Genomic DNA, 22730 nt, shown 5'->3' on the forward strand with positions numbered 1-22730 from the left:
GTGTTTAAGTTTAGAATTTTCTTTTTACTTGCCACAGTAATAATTGCTCAGCAGCCATATTCTCACTAAAACAACCATTTACATTTTGCTTTATATAAGGTTGACACAATTTCACATTATTTTAATAAAACCTGCTGATCTGTTACTCCTTTTTACTAAATCCTTTATACTGATTATCCTGTTTCATGTGTGGTTATTGTAAAATGTCAACCCCACTGATTGTACGGTATGTATCTATGCACTTTTATATATTATGTAATGGAATTTGTCAAAATAATAAGAAGAAATGGCACAAAATGTCTTTTAAGATCATTAAATATTCAAACGGCAAGTTCAGTATCTTTTCTTGAAGTACTGTGGTATGTAGCTTGTGCTTTATTGCCAACAAAAGTTTGATGAAGTTTCAGATACATAAAATACACAAGACATAATTTGGACTACAACCCTGGAAAATAAAAATTTACAAACTGGCCAGTTTATGTTTACACGTTTAAAAGGCTCATTTTTATTATACATATGCACGATATTAAACAACCTATACAGTTAAAATATTTTGTGAAATAAAAGGCAGTCAACTACATTGTTTATTAAAACAAAATACATATTTATAAGAACACATACAAGCAATACACTCCCTTGCTTAATTACAGTACAACATATAAAAGCACATTAGTATGATTCAAAACACATTAAAAACAAAAATAAAATGAACACCTTCATTTGTTTAAGATACCTTGTTCCCAGAAATGCAAATATACTGGCAATAACACTGATTTAATTTCTTGGTAATTACAGAGCACACTTTGGGGAAAAAATAGTTGGATGTGTTTTCTTAATACACAGTAAGAAAAGTATGTGATGAAATTTGTTTTTTTCATGAAACTTCAAGCACAAGATGCTGGTACAAATTGTACAATGTTTTCTTGCTTCATAATGTTTTCTTTAAAATGAATTACATTTATCGGTATGAAATAAAACAGGGACTTGCATGCAGTAGATATCTATAAATGCTAGGCATGTGCAGGAAGCAGTACTTCTCATCATTGGGAACCTCAATGCAAGGCTGGAACCCTAAGTGGATGGCTTACAAAATGTCCAGACAATTTAGAAGTACCTACGTTTGAATACCTCAGCATCAAGATACATAGCCTTCTGATATTTAAGGGTGAAAACAATCAATTTAGAGGAATTACTCTAAAGACTTACATCTGTGTTACATCAAATAAATTGTTTAGCTAAACAAGGGGCAAGGGACACATTGCTTACTTTTGACACCTTGCAACCTGGTATTGGTGTTGCAGAAGAAAATGTATGCTTACCTTTGCAATAGCCCTTTTGTTTTTCCACTTGTGCATTGAGTACATGAATAACAAGATTAGCAATGGGTAGTTCTGCATGCACAGGAGAAAATCCCTTAATGGCTTAGTGCATGTTCTCTTTCTTGTTCTTGGACTGTGGTGTCTCAATGTAGAGTGCTCCATAACCCTCCACTAGGTTAGTGTACATGAATACCTCTGGATTCATATAACTCACACGTTCACACAGCCACATTATTTTCATTGTTTGATAATAACGAGGCTAGAGATTGAAGGAAACCTAGGGGGTATCAAAAAAGGAGGGCCCCCTGGGCCAGTTACAGACAGAAATCCTAGGACTCTGTTGTTTGTACCCACACAAACACCCCCTCTCACAAGCTTTGAATGGAGGGTGTAGAAGTCCCTGACTCCCCTTTGTTCACACTGAGAATGTTTGGAGAAAATAACACTTAATTGCATCGGCTTCAATTTTACCATATATAATGGGATAGAGACCACTGCATGGTGCTGGCATAGCAGGATTTTCTCTGTGCCTGGGGCCAGTGGTTTCACCCCTCACACAACAGGATTCTTTGAGGTTCCTTCACTGCCATCCTTTAGAGGAAGCTCATACCTTTCGTTGAGTTTCTAAACATCAAACAAAACAGGCAACTGAAAATTATATATTACCCCTACAAACAGGCCCTGCATTTTGACACCTCAAACCTTATTTATTCACCAAATATTTGCTTTTGCATAAGGCTGAAACAGAGTGCCACGTTATATCACGGGTATCTTTAAATTAGTACAATATTATTGTACAATTTTTCATCTAGGTCACTATAGTATGTAGAATGTTTTGCATTTTTCTTCAATTGCATGTAAGAATGTATTCATTTAATAATTGTTTAACTTGTATATATGATGTGAACAGCATTCAAGGATTGTTTCTGATTAGACCATGACTAGCTGTATACACCCTCCTGCAATTAGAGACTTATATTTAATAAAAGTATTTGTTAATAGGTTCCTGAAACAATTTGTGGGACGACTACGCCAACCTTGAAAAATAAAATTACCAAATATGTTATAAGCATTATAAATAATAGAAAAATATGTTTCTCAGATATTTGTAGCACTAACACTCAATAAAATTTCCTTTCCACAAGTCATGTTATACTTAGGGCTTTTGTAAAACACTGAAAATTTTATGATACAACACACTAATTGAGGACACTTTGCTCTAAATAATGAAAAGAAAGCGTTTGCCACAAATGATCAGAGTGTGTATAAATGTCCCCAAGAATAACAAATCAGATAAGTTACCAATTTCTCAAAATATTTGCATATGCAAATACACTACAAATTATAAACAGTTATTTTGTCATTAGGCATTAATAAGTGGCATTCACTGAAGAAGCTTCTGAGTCAATGTGTAGAAATGTATTGTGTGGTGATGGGACATTGTATAAAATATTGTACTCTTACTTATCAACTATTTAGAATAAAATAACTATCGCATTTATCTAATTTAGATAAACATGTATGTGGGTTTTAAACTCACTAATTTAGCCTAGTCTCAATCCTGTAGGAAAAGATTACAATTAATTGGTACAATGGGTACCTGCTTTCTGCTATGGGGCTGATTCTGATGCAGGTTGGAAATGCTTCCCGACTGAATCGGGTTGGAAATGGTTTCCAACCCACTCGGATTGGGACAGTCCGACCGACGGAGTACAATGCATCCGGGTGCTTCCAGATACGATTTGGTTGGACTCCCATTGACTTCAATGGGAGCATATGTTCCTAACTGCATCATAATTGGGCCCTGGTTCCGATTTGGAAGGAGCAAATTACATTAGGAGGCCTTCCTAACCGCATCAGAATCAGGCCCTAGGTGGGAAAAGTATTTTCCTTACTAACGTGAACTCATTTCTCCTTTATCTGAATTCTAAACTGTTCAGTGAGATGGGACATCTGCAACTCCCTTAATTGCTTGCTGCAGTGGGTGTTCAATATGTACTTGAATGAATGTGAATTAAATTACACACGTTTGCAGAAAGTCCATCTGTCACGTCAAACAACCTAACAGGAACCAATTTTGAATGAACATGGCATTGTTTCTACTCCTAGGATTGTAGTAGGGCAATGCTCCAGAGATCATGTTTTAAAAGCATGAACCACTATTTTATTTCACCATAGCTATTCTCTGTTCCATGTAAGTATTTTTGCCTCAGTACTTTAATTCCTTCACAAAAAATGTAAAATTGTATTGTGCATATTATATGATTACATTTATATATGGAAAAAAATAAACATGTTAACCTTTCCTAGCATTCCATCAGTTTTAATATGGTCGAGAAGCTCATACTACGATCAGGTCGATCCTTACGTAAATTACCAGCAGCATTTTCCTAAAAGATAACAGCCTCTGCCACTATATCACTCTTTAAACACAGTTGTCTGAGAACAATCTCTTGATCACTTCAGCTCATTCATCATAATTTTATTGAAAACTATATTTTACACAGAATAACACAAAAGATTTTATGTAGACCAGGCACGTCTTGATTAGTCCTATTTAGAGAATATTTTTTAAACTCCTCTGTAGCATGGAATTGTGAAGCAGGCATCAAATAATCAACTGGTTTACTGGTGTTGATTTCACCTAATATCTTGAGTCGTTGCCTGAGTACAGAACACACCGAATGTGATCAAATTAGTCACATAAACTTTAGTCTGTTATTTCTCAAAGGACAAAATACTGTTAAAAAATGGATCTGTTCTATTACAGCATATTGCAAAATTCTTATTTAACACTGAAAATTAAGACCAACAACTAACAATATTTGAATTCTTAGGAAAGTAGTGTGCAATCTACATTTACCTGTTACTTTGTTTTAGGCACACCTCTGAAATAAATGTGCATTTCTGCATACCCCTGTAGATATTTCTTAAGAAGTCAGACTTCACAACAGACATAGCACTAGTTTAAAATACTGTAGAATAGATGCAGAAGCATTAATTAAATTTGCAGAAGCAATTCCTAAATAATATACTTGACTAACAAGTGTATATCTAATTTTTTTATAGTAAAGATTAACTGTTCAGAAAACTCTTGACATGTCCAGCTGGCCGGTTAATGCAGATGTTGGATCTCTTCAAACCCCTTTCCTATGGTATACTATTGGAATTCCAAACTCTGCTTTAGATTTTCTAATTAAAGCTATAATATCCTAGCATCCACTTCTTGCTTTTGATTAAAAAGTTACTGTTGATTGCTAAGTGCCATATTACAGATCTGTGCATACAATATTAACTGAGAACAAACATTCAAGCATTATGCATGAGGGATGAAGGAGTGACATTAACATGTCAGGTACCATTAAATACATCACGAGAGGATTCCAGCACAAAAGACAATATGTGTTGGTGATGGATGGGGAGCAAGCAGCCATCATTTGAATGTATCAGTGAGCTGATTGGTGAGGAATTGGGAATGCTCAAATTAGCCAGTTTCTCAAATTCTTGCAAGTTGTGTGGGATGCAGCATGGTTGTAAAAACATATGAAATCCTCCCTTCTTATCATGACAAATCGAAATAAAGGAAAAGACAAGCTTATTTCTAAAAACCATGGTTAGCTTAGGGTTAAGGACTGCATTAGAAGAAATACAGTAGCACTACTTACAGTTTATCACAAGGGTTTGATGAACCAGCCGCATTGTTTATGCAAGCAATTGTCTGACAATGCATTAAAATAGATTTTCATATCTGCTTAGTTTTAGGGCATTTAAAACAGTCTGTTTATGAAGATAAAGGTGATTTAATTTCATCTATATAGTAACGTATAATAATTAACTTTTATATGCATAATTCCAAATAAAAATATATGCTGATTCCATATAAAGTAGAAAGGTAACGTCATGCTATCAGGATTACTGCTTACAAAACAAAAGTAAAATGGATTTGCACGTAACCTTGAAGTCAAACAAATATGTATGCATGTCATACACATCGTCCACTGTGTAGTTGTGCATATTAGTATGCACTAGAAATCGAGAGAAAACCTCGCAGTCTTCCAGGAGATTGTCTTGCTGGGGGTACTATGGTTGTGATAACAGTCTAACATCCCTTGCCTTTCACCCTGCACACCATCCACTATTTGGAAAGATCCTTGAGAATCCCAGTGTAAGCAATGCAGTAACCGTGCACGAAGACAATATTCCAAGAATACAAAGGCATAACCAACAAGATTCTTAATAGGGACCCCATAGAGGCTTGAGTCTTCAACTGAGTCTTTGCATCGAAGGCTAAAGCATCTTGTTTCCTTGTGTCAGATGTAGTGACAGGATATTACATGCAGGAATCTCTGCTTTCCATTTCATCTGCAATCCAGTGATTTCTTATTCTTGCAAAGACAGCCATTATTTGTAATTCTCAGTCTTCGTTGGCTCCGCCTTCATTGTTCTTCCCTTTTTTGCCTTCAGCTTATATGATTCACCTTTTTCATCCTTTGTTGTTGTGGATAAAAATGCAGAGTGAATGTCAAGTCTGGAAGAAGAGTTGACCATGTAAAACATCTCCCTTCATGCAACCCCTGCTGCTAGTAACACACTCCTTTGTTCATTTATTAGGGGACATGGTTAGTCCAATTAGCAGCATCAGCAGCAAATTGTGAAAGCATCCACAGTCACATGCAGCTTCTTCTTTTTCAGTCCAAAAATTTGCATGGATTTGGAGCCCTTGCTTCATCGCATTAAAATTCAGCGTCCAATGGCATCCAGTAAAAAACGTCAATATATTATTGTTTTATTTTTACAAAAAAGAATGTCAAAATATATCAAGTTAATATGTACACACTTCATGCTTGACTGTTAGAGTTCACTGAAAGAAAACAGAAATATAAATATAGTTAAAAACAGACATTATTAACGGCTATCATATTGCATTTGGAGAATGTTTTTGAATGTTAGCTACTTTATAACATCATTAATGAAGACACTGTCATATTAGATGGCAAGGATTCTTGTAACCAATAAGCTAGACATACATTCCAGCCTGCCCGATTCAAATGGTAAACTACTGATTTCAAGGATAGTCTCCCGCCTCCCGATATCTGCACGCAGAAACCCAATTCGGATTGCCGAATCATGATCTGCTGGAAACAAGGCAGCTTGAGCTTGGAAATATATACCCTACGCCTGAATACTCTGTCCTTAATTCTTGGAGGGGGAATTTGGGCGCATGACAGCCCTCGACATTTTAATTTTGGCAGTTTTACATAGCGCATACAAAAAAGAGAGTTTAGAATTCTGATTTTGTTTGGGCTAGGTTATTGAACTGCCAACAATGAAAGGCTGATTATCACCATACATGCCATTAGACCAGATTCAGACATATTGCCTCTGCTTCAATCTAAGTCAATGGGGAAAATTCATTCTCCCAAATATTTTTGAAAATTTCCCACCTGCTTGCTCTAAAATGTTGCCATGTATGAGAACAACACAACTAAATGAATTGTCCACTCTTTATATATGCATAACTTCAATTTGTCTTCTCTTCCACCATATTAACTATAGACAACATGTGGAACTCTACCACAGCAAACAAAGGGTATATTTAGTCTATCGTAAGCATGTATAGAGCATAAAATATTATGAACCTCATATTCAATGATTTTTACTACCACTCAGCTGGGAATATTCACTTAAATGCTTTTGAGCAGTCATTAACAATGGGACGAGGAGCCAGGGCACAAGGACGGAAATTCAAAGATGGCTGCGGCAATAGGAACCAAGAAAACAACATTGTACAGTCTAGTATTCATGAAGGGAGTAATTCCTGGTCCTGGGGACAAAAGACAGAGACCAACATGCAAGAAGAGAGAGGGAACAAGGACAAGAAGCAGACGAGGAAATCTCCTGAAACAAAAGAGAGAACGAGTACAGAAGCATTCAAGGAAGCCACCTGAAAGGAGGTAAGACGCCAGGACCAAGAACCCAGTGCATCCCGAAGATGTACTCTATGGTGCAGGGAAATGGCAGGTTACAAGCATATGCTCACCCGGCAGCCTACAGGAAGAAGGGACTGAGGTCCAGTTTACCACAGTCCCATGGGAGGACTGTGGGCTCAGGCAAGTGCAGGGATGGACATTTCTGCACTGAGTTGATTGGGGCACAAAGGAGTGACAGTTCCCTTGCATAGCCAAGAACGAGGAAGCACTTCACTATACCGGCTGCACTAGGGGGAAATATAGACCGGCACTAAGAGTGGAGTTCTACTTTCAATCATCACATTAGAGCAATGGGGTAAATGTGCACCAAGACTCCTGTATGTGTGGTCAATGGGTTGGGTGACGGTGTAAAGTTATCAATACAATAGAAGTGTATCCTAAAGAATAGTGTGTGTTTATTTTCTCTAACCGAGGGAACCGAAGTCTTCCTGAATTGGCCTTGCTGGTGACCTGGAGAAGATGAAGGAACAGAGAAAAAACCCAATTGTCCCCTGACTATACAAGTTAAAGACCACCACCCCCAATCCCACCACCACCACCACCACCCCACCCCTTTTCCTGGGAAGGGGAAAACTGTATTGGCCAGTAAATGAATTAAAACGTTTTTTCAACTAATATTTATGCATCTGCCATCATCGTAAGAACCCATGACAGTGGTGTCAGTAGTAAGATTATACAATCACTACAATGTTGCAGAGAGTGTCCGTGGAAGATATGATCAAGCAATTAGCCTAAGGACAGATACATTTACAATTGATAGTGGAACAACAGGTGCAGACAGCCCAACAGGATATGGAACAGTTACAGACAGCCCCCAAAGACCAAACCACCCTACTTACTGCTAAACAACACACAAAGGATATGGCCATTTTGAGTCTAACTGATGTTATTGCCAGCACTTGAGTTCATCCTAAATAACCCTGTTCTGTTTTTCTAAAATATCAGGCAGGGGGAAATCATTTTTTTTTATGAACTTCGAAAGGGTGACTGCTATAGCTGCCTGGCCTCCAGAAAGATGGGGACAATACAAAGCCCCGTTGTCTGAAGATCTGCAGCCAGCTTATCAAGCAGCCAATCCAAGAGGTCAGAAGTCATATCAAGAGATACAAATAAATGGAGTCATATTGCTAGAAATTGCCCTCATAAACCCAATAACCCGAAGCATATGAAGATGGGATATGTAAGGGGCAACAACTTTTGTACTGGGCCCATTGATGACTCCTATAAAAAAAATTGTGAAAGTAAACCATCGAGAGGAAATAGCCCTACTGGATTCACCATTTTTCTGTAATAAACCAAAAATGGATAGAACCCGATCAGCTAGAACTGGGGCGGGAGGGGTCGATCTGTATAACCTATGTTAATGAGGTAAGAGAATGTATCCTACTACTAAAGTATACCTAGAAACAGATGAGACTATGGACATCATGAGGATGGGAGGAATTCCCGATTGGATGTAAGACCTTAATTTGGGTACAGATCATCCCTTCTTTTTTCAGAACTTGAAAACTCATTCTCAGAAAGCAGACTAGGCAAATTGGTGGAATGAAGCACCCTCACACAATAGTGAGATTCAAGTAACAGCCCCGAGATAGGAAAAACAGGATAGAGAACCGCCTAGCTAGACAGGTGTATTCCAGCCATTTAGCTAATGCCATGTATCCTGTTTTGACAGATACAACATGGGAACACTATTGTAGCTTTAGAGCAGCTCAAAACACTACCTCATCCTGGAATAAGCATGGAGGCAATCAGTTGATAATAAAGAGGAGGATAAGGTACTACCCTGTTTTTGGTGAGAAAAAGGGGCTCTTGTATCAGATAGTACATAGTCAAGGGGGAAAAGTTATACAGTTACTAGTCCCAAAACCCATTAGAGAGCAGGCATTACATCTCACTCATTGTCAGATGGGAGGTGGCCACTAGGGCTGAGGAAACACTGAGGCTCATCTTCTTAAAAACGTCTATTGACCAGGAGTCTATGTGGACATTGGGAAATTCTGTGCTGCTTGTGAACTTTGTCAACTATATAATGCTCCCCATCTACCCCGGGCCACACTGTATCCCTTACCAATTATTGACGTCTCATTCAAGAAGGTGTGTAAGCAACTACTGGAGGCACCCGTAGTCCCAGTGCAGACCTGGTAAATATGGGAACATATAACAATGTCTCAACGGGAATCAATAAGGGGATAAACTTAATGAGCTAACTGAAAAATAATTCAAGAAGGTGGGCATGGATTTAGTGGGGCCTTTAGTACCTTCAGCCTGGGGACACTAGTATTTGTTTGTATTAGTAGACTATACTTCAAGGTATCATGAAGCAATTCTGCTGACCAGCATGATGATCACTACTGTGGTCCAAGCAATGATTTCATTGTTTTCAAGATTAGGATTCCCAAAAGAGTTTCTCGCTAATCAAGTGACCCCCATTCATATAAAATCTTATGGCCCAAATATGTAAGTTATTAGGTCAAATATGTACATCTGTCCATTAACCGCAGATAGACTTGTTGAACGACTTGATAAAACTTTTAAACATTTGTTTAAAAAGACCACTGAGGACTCTAGGAAAAACTGGGATAGGAAGGTCCAACTGATCTTATTTGCTATCCGATGTCATTCCCAAGAGTCTAAAAAAGTAGTTTTTGGGATACAATCCCATCCGCTCTTGGATATCGCTGTGGAACACTGGGAGTCATAAGAAGATGATGAACATATTCTGTAACATTATGCCGTGAACTTAAAACATACCCTCGCTACATTATGGGACAAAGTCAAAGAGAATCTAGAAAAAGCAGCAATAGGCCAGACACGAGGTGAATACAACACTTAGAGAGTTTAAACCAAGAGATCAAGTGCTTTTAACTGACCATGCACCCTTATTGTGACTTACATAACATAAAAATACAAATCGCCATATTTTACGGTGGTTTTTAGCCATGCAACCTTTTCATTCCAGACTAAACACAGAGTAGGGAACTTGCCAATGAATATGGATTTCTGATCCCGACACGCTACCGGGACTGGCCCAATCGGTCACTCCTGGAAAAGAGGCTTCATGATCGGGAGCCAGGGTATGAGGATGGAAATTCCTAGATGGCCACAGCAATGGGAGCCAAGAAAACAGCAGTGAGAGTTCTAGCAGTCTGACATGAATCCCGGAGAGTGCTGGTGAGCACTTGCGGGTGCTGGTCACAAAAGAAAGAGCGGCATGCAAGAATAGAGAAAGAGAAGGAGGACAAGAAGCAGACAAAGAAGCTGCTTGAAAGGTAAAGTGGGAATGAGAACAAGAAGCAGATGAAGAAGCCATTTGAAAGGAGGGAAGATGAGAGGACCAAGAGCCCAGCTCGATCAGAAAATGGAATCCATGGTGTGGGGGTACCGGCAGGTTCAAACCATACGTTCACCCGGCAGCCTACAAGAAGTAGGTGCTGAGGTTCCATCTACCACGGTCCCAGGTGAGGACTGTAGTCTCAGGCAAGTGCTGTGGTTGAAATTTCTGCACTGGATTGATTGAGGCGCAAAGCAGTGAGAGTTCCTGTGCACACCCAGGTACGAGGAAGCACTTCACTATACCAATTGCACTAGGGGCAAGTATAGGCCGGTACTAAGAGTGGAGTTCTACTTTCTATTGTTGCAGTAAGGAAATAGGGGGAAAATGCATCTAGACTCCTCTGTGTGTGGTCACAAGTGTTGGGTGACGGAGTACATTTACCAATACGATAGGAGGGTGTCCTAAAGAATAGTGTCTGTTTACTTTCTCTCCCGAGGGAACCGAGGTCTTCCTGAATTGGCATTGCTGGTGACCTGAAGAAGACAAGGGACCAGAGAAAAAAACAGATTGTGCTCCAACTACACCAGTTAAAGACTACCCCCCACCCCCTTCAAGGAGGAAAACTGCACTGGCCAGTAAAATAATGCATATTTTATTTCAACTAATATTTGTGTGTCTGCCGTGATTGTAAGAACCCATGACAAATAACTGCGCTTGTTTTGTGTACTGTATATAAGTAACAAAGATTGGCTTTCTCAATCACCAGTGAGTTTTGCATGCAAGTTTTCTTGCATCAGTCATGATGCTTTTTCACCTTACTAAACTCTCAACTGATGGGCTTAGATATTTCCAGGGCTGTTGATGGTTTGCTGCTTTATCTTGCAACAATCTAATTTAAAAAAATATACCTGATTCCAAGTTGTTAGTTGTGTTAGCATGTGAGATGTCTAGTGTGGAAATCTAAAATTCCCAAGCAGTTCTTCAATTCTGATTAGTATGTACCATAAACACAGGGTAAAAATAAACACCGATTCAGGTTTTTTTTTTTTTACTATCACTTGCAGTGACTATAAAGTATTTTGTCACCTCAAGCACAACACAAAGACAAACATGTTGGAGAAGAACATTGCAAATGTTAAACCAATCAAAAGTAGCCATCCTAAAGAATTGTGTTACTGATGTATTGGTTACGGTTTTCAAGTAAATTACAATAGATCATAAGTTCGCTTTACCCTGTTCCCCCCAGTATCCATAAGCAAGAATGTGATGCAAAATGGCTCATAATGGGTGGATAATATTTTAGTGTTAAGGAAGATAACATGCAGGAAAAAAACAAGCTGTGTAAGTATTGCCCCCATTCTGGTTATTTTACAGAAGTTCTATGATGCAAGAGACACATAATAAGTATGTTCAAAAGTAACATATTCATACTATACATAAAGACGCGTAATTCTTGAATTTGCACAAGGAAGGTTATTTAATTGCTGTAGAAACCATGAGATAAAACAAACTATATCCCCAATAAGTAGCCCTCCATAGTGGGGCCATCATAACTGAAACGGACTTGATACTCCTGACCATGGAGAATGTTAACATCAGCAAAGAAACCTGTGGACCCTGCCTCGAAATGCAAGGAGAGATGGCCACACACTCAAAGCTGATCTTATTTTAGGCATTAAGACAACGGACATTTGGAAAGAAATGTACGGTCCTCACGTGATCTAAAGGGACAAACAATTTTGCATGCAGTGCATAACGTTCAAATTCAGCATATTTTAAGCACTTCTAAGTGCCAGATGGATGAGCAGATGTGAGCATTTCCTGGAGTGACAGTGTGGGCAGGAGAATATAATGAAAACGAGGTGAACAATGTACCTTTGTAGCTTTCTGTGCACATATTGGCACATCTGGGTGCAAGTAGTGAAGAAACTTTGGGAAAGTGCCCATATATTCCCATTTTCTTTGTGTTTTTGTAGGTTGGCAATGTATTTTTGGGGGAATTTGTTAAATGAAGAGAAAGAAGAAATTTGAAATATACACTACTTTGCTTAATTAACAAACAGGCCTCATATCACAATGGCAGTGCAGCACTTGCATGGTAAAAGTAGTATCCAACACTGGGTAGGCAAGGGCAAACCAACAAATGGTGAGTACCATAAAGGTCCCCATGCATGTTAAATTGTTTTGGGAATGGTCAGGCCTTTGGAGATCTGGCTTTTGTGAAGAGGAATAGTGGGAAGACGGATATCACTAGTATTCTGGGTTCGTATGCTTCTGGGTTCATACTTCTTATGCTTAACACAGAAAAATGCCATCATATGAATTCCTGACATTGAGTAAGTTTGATTATCTTCCCAATTCAGGCAATATTAATTTGGTCTAAATCTGTGCCACATCCCTCCTCCCTCAATTCAAAATACCCATACATACCTTATGCCAACATCCTGCTATCGGAAGTCCATCTGGTCCCTGTAATGTTTAGAAACATTTAGTTGTAATGTTGCAAAAGAGAATAAATAAAATATATACAAAAGAATGTTCAATTGCACCACAACCACTACACCAGTCAAAGGGCCATGCAATGTAAATTTTCTGATTACTTAGAATGTTGAATGCCTAAAATAACTATTTTGGAACAGAGTTAGTGACATATCAGACATAACCAATGGCCAATCACTTTTCTTATTCATGAATCATTTGCTCCTCCTTTTTCAGACTCTTGATAAAAATCCTATAATTGAATCAGCATTACCCTTAACATATATTGTATAAAATATAAATGAGGTTTACCTTAAGGGAATGCCAATAAAGAGCTGTTAAAAGGATAACATTGGTAATGCCTTTCACCCTTGACAGGACTAAATATTTGATTAATTGCACGGTGGAAAGAGTCAGAAAATGTTTTGTGAATACTTAAACGTGTGCATAAACGTCCATGGTATTGCTACCCTGGCACTCCTACCTATAGAGAAACATTTATGTAAGCACAAACATTTACAAGTGCAATGGGCATCAGGAATGCGTGCCGACTTCGTAGATTCAGAATTTAGTCACTTCACCACGTTTATGCCAACATTCACACAGCCATTGGTTCAATCAGATTATAAAAATGGCTGGGATTGCCTCCTGTTAGGATATAGTTCTATTCTGTTTAGGTGCAAAGGTTATGAAAATGTTTGGTTGCTGGTAAAAAACCAATACGCTAGGGGATAGTTGATGCTGATGTGGTTGATTAATTATAATAAATAAATTAACCTTATGCCAAGTCAATATGTCTTTATTTCGATTAAAAATCATAAAAGACGATTACATTTAAAACATAATAATCAATTTCATTTTCATAGGTTTTAACAAATTTGAGCATTAAAATGGTGGTAGAAGGGAAGAGGGTAGATCCACAATGATGAGATACATAAATATATAATAAATAATTAAAACTAATAAAATCTCTGGCAATGCTGCCACTATGGTCAATACTAATAATCACAGCTTTTATATGAGAAATAACCAGGTAGGTACACTAATTTCTAATACAACACAGCACACAATGCACTTCTTCCTCGTCATAAAATACGAGGAACTAATTTTTTGAACGGTTCTGTGAAAATTTCATCTCCACCGCTTCAATCGGCTCTCCATCACGTGCACAGACTAGGTCTGAGCGCCTTACTCGAGTGGGTGTGTAGGTGGTGGGTGGTGCTGGGGGGGGTGGGGTGGATTGGAGTGGGGGGCGGGTGGGAGATTGGTGGGAAGGGAGGGGGTGGGTGGGGAGGGAGGGGGTGGGTGGGGAGGGAGGGGGTGGGTGGGGAGGAAGCAAAAATTGAAAAATGAGATGTTTCGGTATATGAAAGGTTTTGGTTTCAGTAAGAGAGCTTTAGTCATTTCAGTCAATAAATTAGGATTCTGCCTTTTATACTATCAGGAGAGGAGAATACTAGACTATGGCACATATTAAAATCTGCTCCATTAATGTCGCTGGGCTAAATGATTGGAGGAAGCGTCAGAGTGGGTCACTTCGCGAGATATAACAATTTGGACATTCTCTGCGTGCAAGAGACACATTTGCCATGGGCTAGTAAAAATCTATTATATATTAGGGGTTATGAGATACTGGCCTGCTCTTCACAAACCTCAATGGTTAGGGGGGTGGCTATTCTTGCCAAACAAAATCTAGGTGGGGCAAAGAGAGTGAAGGCAGATAGCTCAGGAAGATGGGCAATAGCAGAACTGACCCTTGGTTATACTTTGTGTACAGTCTATGGCTCAAACTATGATGATCCGGAAGTCTTTGATATCCTAGAGGAAGAGCTGGTAGACTGGCCAACACCTATTATAATGTGTGGGGATATGAATGTTTCGGTGGATTGGAATAGGGTAGCTAGTTACGCAGGATCTAAGCCAAAAGTGTTTAGGGCGCTTACTTCACTTATGAGATCGCATGGACTCGAGGATGTGTGGAATGTGAAACATCCGACTGAATCGGGTTTCACTTATTTTTCTTTCCCGCATCGGAAATACTCCAAACTGGACTATTTCCTTCTCTCCTCAGACAAGCTTTGTAAAGTTAATATAACGAAACTGCCCAAATATATCTCTGACCATAACCCTCTGATTCTAACATGTGTGGTAGATAATGTAAAAAGCCGGCAAACGAATTGGTCATTTTAAAGAAAGCTTCTCGCTGATGATAGGTTCGTGAGACATATAAGGCAATGGACAAAGGAATTCTATGAGATGAACCGGTATAGTGCCTCTCGCAATACAGTCTGGGATACATTGAAGGCGTCTCTGAGGGGGGAGACAATAAACTGCTCAGCCAGATTGAGGAAGGAGGATAGGGAGAAGGTTGAAACTCTGATTGGGAAACGGGGCATAGTTGAAACACAACATATTAAAGAGATAGGGCAGCGGATCGATGGTCAGGCAAGTTTAAATAGAATGATTACCATCAAAGCAGATCTCCAGGGGCTTGTGACACAGAAGGAGTCTAGAGAATACCAGTCTTCAAGGGCGAATCGTTACGAGACGAGGGAACAGGCAGGAAGAGTGTTAGCACTTCGGATTAGGCAGGAGAGATCTAATAATCTGATCCCCTGCATACAGGAAAATGGGATTGAATATACTGAACCGGTGGAGATTCTGAAAGTTTTCAGACCTTCTTCCAAAAATTATATGATGAAGGGGGTGGTGGGACGGTACAGACCCCAACTCTTAAAGATGATGGCCCAAAAGTAGATGAAAGAAGTAGGGAGATATTGGAATCTGATTTGACTCTAACGGAGGTAAAGACAGCGCTTCAGGAACTAGCTGCTGGTAAAGCAGCTGGACCTGACGGGATCCCCCTTGAGGTATACAAGTGCTTAGAGGAGGAAATTGCCCCAATTCTGCTGGATTTATTCAATGGTATAGTGTGCTCAGGGTCAATCCCTGAAACTTGGAAGGAGACAAACATTGTCATATTTCATAAAAAAGGCAAACCCAAAAATAACCCAGGATCATATCGTCCGATTTCCCTTATCAATTCAGATACAAAATTATATTCTAAGGTTTGGGCGAAAAGGTTGGGAGGGATCATTGGTCGGTTGGTTTCCCCTTGGCAGCATGGGTTTGTGCCAGGTCGTGGCACTACAGACCCTATAAGGCGTGCTATAGCCCTGTTTGATGCCCATGCTGCCAGGGGGGAGGATATGGCCATGATCCTTCTCGATGCTGAGAAAGCATTCGACCGTGTGACATGGGAGTGCTTGTGGGGGATCTTGGCCGGAAGAGGGTTTGGGAAGAAGAGCTTGAAGGCAATTAAGGCTATGTATAGTGATCTGACTGCAAGGGTTATGGTCATGGGTCAAAGCTCGGATAAGATAATAATCAGAAGGGGTACCCGACAAGGCTGCCCCTGTTCCCCGATACTATTTTCGCTGTATATAGATCCCTTGATCCAAAAAATTCTGACGTCTGAACAGATCATCCCGGTGATATTTAATGGCCACTCTACCAAACTCCTGGCATACGCCGACGATCTGGCAATTTTCACATCCGCCCCCCAACAAGCAATGGTTGAGATATGTCAATTGGCTAAGGATTTTGGTGCACAATCAGGATATCGCCTGAATGAGGAAAAAACACAGATCATCTGCACAAATAATGTTATTAAATCGGATCAAAGATATGTGGACTCAGCAGTATACCTGGGGATAAGGGTGAATGCCAATGTGAATAAGATCGTCCCGGATAATTATCACCCATTGTTGGAGTCAATTGAAAGGGAGCTTAAGAGGATAGACGTGCTACATTTATCATTGATCGGTAGGGTAAATGTTATTAAAATGACTATGTTTCCTAAGCTGCTCTACCTATTCCGTGCCATACCATTGCTGTTGGAAGAGGGGACAATTAGGAAGATTGAAGGAACATTTATCTGCTTCATCTGGCAGTATGGGAGAGTCAGAAGGTCGATTGCACGTATGTCTCTACCACTCGAGAGGGGTGGCCTGGCGATGCCCAATATCAGGTTATATCATTGGACATGTTTGCTAGTTCAAATGAATATATTGTTCAAACATGATTCTGGAATGGCAGAACCTCCGCTTGATGTTCAAACAATCCCTACTATCTATGAGCTCTTAGTGGGTAGGAAGGCAGTGGGATTGCTGATGTGTGAGGTTGAAAGGAGATTTATTTTTTATTTATTTTATGTAGTTTGTAGAGCGCACAGCTACCCCCGAAGGGGTGTCCCGGCGCTAGAACCTGAACCTCCAGAGGAGAGGAGAGGAGCAAGAAGGGGAAGTAGCGTAGTTAATCAGAGTCCAGAGAAGAGCCAAGTTTTGAGTCTGGCCCGGAAAATGGGTTCGGAGGGACAGAATCTAAGATCGACTGGCAGCGCGTTCCATAGTTTTGCCGCAATGACGCTGAACCCTCTGCCACCCATTCTGGATAGTCTGAAACGGGGAGAGATCAGAAGGCATAGGTCATTGGATCTCAGAGATCTGATGGAACGGGATATTGAAACACGTTTTTTCAAGTAGTTTGGACCGCGATCGTTGATGGCTCGGTGAGTCAGAGTGAGAATCTTAAACTAGATACGGCTGGCCACAGGTAGCCAGTGCAGTTCCTTACGATATGCGGCAACTGATTGACGATAGGGAATATTGCCAATCAGTCTGGCCGCCGCATTCTGCACAATCTGCAGCCGGTCAATCAGGTATTGGGGAGCACCAGCATAGAGGCTATTAGCATAATCCAGGTGGGACGTGATGAGGGCATGGGTAACTGTACGGCGGGAGTCCAGAGGAAGATAGGGGAGTATTTTTCTAATCATGCGCAACTTCAGGAAGCAGGCAGAGGTCACTTTATTAATCTGAGTCTTGCATGAAAGGGAGTCGTCAAACTGGAAGCCCAGGTTGCGGGCCGAGTGGACGGGAGAGGGGGCGGGATCAAGTGCCGCGGGCCACCACCAGGAGGAGGGGATGGAGTTTTTCTGGTTAAAAAACAGCACCTCTGTTTTGTCTGCATTGAGTCTTAGATGGTTTTCAGACATCCAACCACTGATGTTGTTGAGGCACAGGCGGAAGTTGGAGAACGCGGAGTCAGAGTGGTCTCTGAAGGAAAACACTAGCTGGGTATCATCAGCATAGGAGACCACCCTGACTCCGCAGGACTCCACCACGCCGGCCAGTGGGGCAAGATAGATGTTAAAAAACAGAGGGCTGAGGGCAGAGCCCTGTGGCACACCGCAAGACAGGGGTTTTTCCTCCGATTTAAAAGGCCGCAGCAATACCCTCTGACTTCTTCCTGAGAGGAAGGACTCGATCCAGCTAAAGGCAGTGCCGCCAATGCCAGTCTGTTTTAGTCGGTCAAGGAGGATGGGGTGAGAGACCGTATCGAATGCAGCGGACAGGTCGAGGAGGACTAGCATGGCCTCCTCGCCCCTGTCCACGCATTCCCGGATTGTCTCCGATACTTCCAACAGGGCCGTCTCTGTGCTGTATCCCGCCCGAAATCCAGATTGTGAGTCGTGCAGTAGTGAGTTGCTTTCCAAGTACTCCGTGAGTTGCAACTGCACGGCTTTTTCCAAGACCTTTGCAGGTTTGGGGAGAAGGGAAATGGGGCGGTAGTTGGAGAAAACAGTGGGATCAGCATCTGCCTTTTTTAGAATGGGGATCACCAAGGCTTCCTTCCAAGTGGTAGGGAAAGAGCCATGGTGCAGGGAGGCATTCCAGATGGAGAGGAAAGAGTCGGCTAACGAGGGGGCCAGTTCACCCATGAGTTTGGCAGGGACAGGGTCAGAGGGTGCACCAGACTTGCAATGGATGAGTAGTCTGATGGCATCCTCCTGGGTGAGTTTATTAAAGGCAAGAAAGGACGGTGAGGCCGGGGGACTTGTGGACAGAGGCCGGGATATTGGCCCTATAGGGAAGGAGATGCATAGCTTGGTGATTTTTTCGAGGAAGAAGTCCGAAAGTCCTTCGCACAGGGTCTGACTAGCTAAGTTCTGAGTGGTCCTGGCCGGAGGATTGATGAAATCTTTAACGATGGAGAAGAGGGTTTTTGAAGAGTTTTTGGCCTTGGTAATTTGAAGCGAAAAATGATCTTTCATGGTGATTTTTTTATGTTTGCGAAATTTTTTCAGGGCAGCTTTGTAGGCAAGCTTAGCTTCAGGGTCGTAATTTAGTCTCCACTTCCGTTCGAGTACTTTGCATCTGCTTTTTTCCTCACGGAGAGGGGTGGAGAACCAAGGAGCGGAGGGGCGAGATCTAGTGGAGGCAATGATTTTCTGGGGGGCAATGAGGTCAATAGCATTGATGAGGGCGGTATTAAGCTTGGCGATATTAGCATCAATATCAGAGGATAGATGAACCGTCTGGAAGTGGAATACCGGGTCCAAGGTGGCGCATGTTACTTTGTGCCACTTCCTTCCCAGCTCTTTCCTGGACGCAGGAGGGACAGATTTCCGGTCTAAGGCCAAAGAAAAGGGGATGAGATAGTGGTCGGACCACGTAAGGGGAAGGGAAGGGGAGACAGTGATAGTGGAGAAATTGGCGAAAATAAGATCTAAGGTGTGACCAGCCACATGAGTAGGACCGGTGACAAGTTGAGTGAAATTAAGACTATCCATGATTTCTAGCAAATTATTCGCTTTCGCGCAGAGAGGGTTATCAACGTGAAGGTTAAAATCACCTAAAACTAGAAAGCATTGATGTTTAAGGGATAGATCAGCCAACTGGTGGGTGAGAGCGGTAAGAGAAAGGGAAGCAGCCGTGGGGGGGTTGTAGATTAGTGAACCAGCCAGTATAACTGCCGCAGAATCGGATACAGAGAAGTATAGGGCTTCAATTATACCAATGTTGGTAAGTTTGGTGGTGGTCAGCTGAAGATGAGATTTGAAGATGACTGCTAGTCCGCCTCCCGATTTACCCCCAGCCCGGTTAATACATTTTATGTCATAGCCTGGTGGGATGGCCAGATAGATGTCCGGAGAGGAGGAATCAGTTATCCAGGACTCAGTGAGAAATAAAATATCCCACTCGTTGGAGGAAATCGACATCCAGATGTCGTTGGCATGACGGGGGAGAGACCGGCAGTTAACCAAGCCTGCTTTCAGCATCCGGTGGTTAGATGCTGGGAGCTGCGGCGAGGGATGAGAAAGCAAATGAAAAGGGTAGGCCGAGAGAGTAAAGTTGCATTGAGGGCAATGAAAAGGAACGGATTCTAAATGGTTAGGGTTGCAGGGGATTGTGGCCGCACAGAGGGAGGGATTGAGTGAATGCAGTTGGGAATTGGTCCAGCACGTGCGAGCGGAATCAGCGGAACAGACTGGGGGACTGGCCCTGGGCCCGGTCCAGGCCCGGACGGGCCCAGACGGGCTTGCCTTTGGCGCGCAAACGGCGCGCCCGCTGCGCCCGTCCGCTGCGCGTACGGAAATGACACATAATTTATGAAGGAGTGGGGTGGGCGTGGCCACCAAGGGGGCGTGGTTAAGCCGCACGCCGGCAATGGCGCCGAGTTTACCTTCCCTGGAATCGGCTGTTAGCGCTGAGGCGGCGCTGAGCCCACAGAGCAGTTGGAATGGCAGTCACAGAGTAATAACACAGGTAAAAGTGCTCATAAAATCGGCATTTTAGCAATTATGTGACACAAATAGATTAAAATAGAATAGCAAGCGGCTCCCGGCTTTTCGCCTCAGGAGTATCAAGGGTTCTGACAGGTAGCTAGTAGATCAGCTATAAATACACTGTGGGGTGGGCGTGGCCACCAAGGGGGCGTGGTTAAGCCGCACGCCGGCAATGGCGCCGAGTTTACCTTCCCTGGAATCGGCTGTTAGCGCTGAGGCGGCGCTGAGCCCACAGAGCAGTCGGAATGGCAGTCACAGCGTAATAACACAGGTAAAAGTGCTCATAAAATCGGCATTTTAGCAATTATGTGACACAAATAGATTAAAATAGAATAGCAAGCGGCTCCCGGCTTTTCGCCTCAGGAGTATCAAGGGAGATACTACAAGAGATCCAGATATAAGATTCTGATGGGTGCATGGGGAACTTGGAAGTCGGTAGGGAAACTCTTAAACATTCCAAAAGTTCATGCTAATACGGACATATGGAAATCGAACACTTTTGCCCATTTAGGCCAAAACAGCAATAGTCGCTTTTGGAGGGAGCAGGGAATTAAGTGTCTAGGTGATGTTATATCAGGTGACGAGATTCTTGGCTTTAACACACTGCAACATAAATTTGGGCTCCCATCCAGTCAATGGTTACTATACGCACAACTGGCTCAAACATTAGATCACTTAGGCCTAGGCTATCTCCTTTGTTGGGTTATTCAATAGTAGAATATTTGAAAAAAGGAGGAAGTAAAATTAAAATTTGCTACAATAATCTTCTGCAGGAGCTAGAGTATGATATGGAAAAGACTGAAACCACCCTAGCTCAAAAACTAGGTGACCCAGATGTGGACCTAGATTTAGCCATAGTATTAAATAAAAAGATCTTTCGCTCCTCAAATCTAAGGGCTCAGCACTATAAGACCCTTTTTAACTTGTATTTCACCCCATCAAAACTGTTTGCCTGGGGAGTAAGAGATAATGATAGATGCCCTAGGTGTAATACGGGACCGGCAGATTTACTCCATATGTTTTATAATTGCCCGAATCTGACACCAATTATTAAGGAGATACAGCTATTTTTGGAGGGGCTGCTAGAACAAAACATCGTTCTATCCCCTACGGTGGTCCTAGTGGGCATGGATGGAAAACTGAAGGCAGAAGGTGGGGCGGAAGCCCTAGTTTTTATATCTGTGGCCATATTACGTTTATTAATTTCAGCTGGATGGAAAGATACCTATGCGCCCACCTTCCAACAATGGCTCTCAAGGCTCTTAGGAATGCATAACATTGAGGAGTGCCTTTATGATTTTAAGGGGAAGAAAAAACGTGAATTGGGTAGAAATATATGGGCACCAGTTAGAAAATGGAGGGAATCTAGACACTGAAGATACAAGATGAAGTGTGTATAAGATTGTTCGGTTCTCATGTATACTCTTGTTTTTAATCTGGTCTTCTCTCCCTTTTAATCACGCCGCTTTTTCTACTGTTTTTTCTACTACCTATGTATTACTGATGATGTGTCTATTTATTCTGATAATTTATCCCAAATGTATAATGACTGTTGAATGAATTGATATATGTAATACATTTTTTCTACCTTAAATACCTGAATCATCTCAATAATAATAAAAAAAAAAAAAACTAAAACATAATAATCAATTTCATTTTCATAGGTTTAAACAAATTTGAGCATTAAAATGGTGGTAGAAGGGAAGAGAGTAGATCCACAATGATGAGATACATTAATATATAATAAATAATTAAAACTAATAAAATCTCTGGCAATGCTGCCACTATGGTCAATACTAATAATCACAGCTTCTATATGAGAAATAACCAGGTAGGTACACTAATTTCTAATACAACACAGCACACAATGCACTTCTTCCTCGTCATAAAATACGAGGAACTAATTATCATTTCCTCCTCTCCTTTGCACGTATGACCCACATCCAACTATAAAATTTGGTAACGGCAATCATTATGGGTACATTAGTATCTGTTTTTAGGATCCTTAGTGCTTCGTTGCTCGACCTATTGCCCAA

The 22730-nt window shown here is 41.2% G+C and overlaps 1 protein-coding gene across 1 annotated transcript in view; it reads right to left on the reverse strand.

Moving 5' to 3' along the window:
- Window positions 1-352: 352 nt before the first annotated feature.
- The window catches only part of LOC144769251 (uncharacterized), a 434380-nt gene continuing 412002 nt past the window's right edge, over window positions 353-22730 (reverse strand). Inside the window, exons 27-28 of the mRNA XM_078653312.1 lie at window positions 13017-13055; window positions 353-5807 (exon numbers count right to left, since the gene is read on the reverse strand). Coding sequence (XP_078509438.1) covers window positions 5721-5807; window positions 13017-13055 — 126 coding nt within the window. The 3' untranslated portion in view covers window positions 353-5720. The remainder of the gene's footprint in view (window positions 5808-13016; window positions 13056-22730) is intronic.

Source organism: Lissotriton helveticus, chromosome 7 (genome assembly GCF_964261635.1).
Source record: "Lissotriton helveticus chromosome 7, aLisHel1.1, whole genome shotgun sequence".
Lineage (NCBI taxonomy): Eukaryota > Metazoa > Chordata > Amphibia > Caudata > Salamandridae > Lissotriton > Lissotriton helveticus.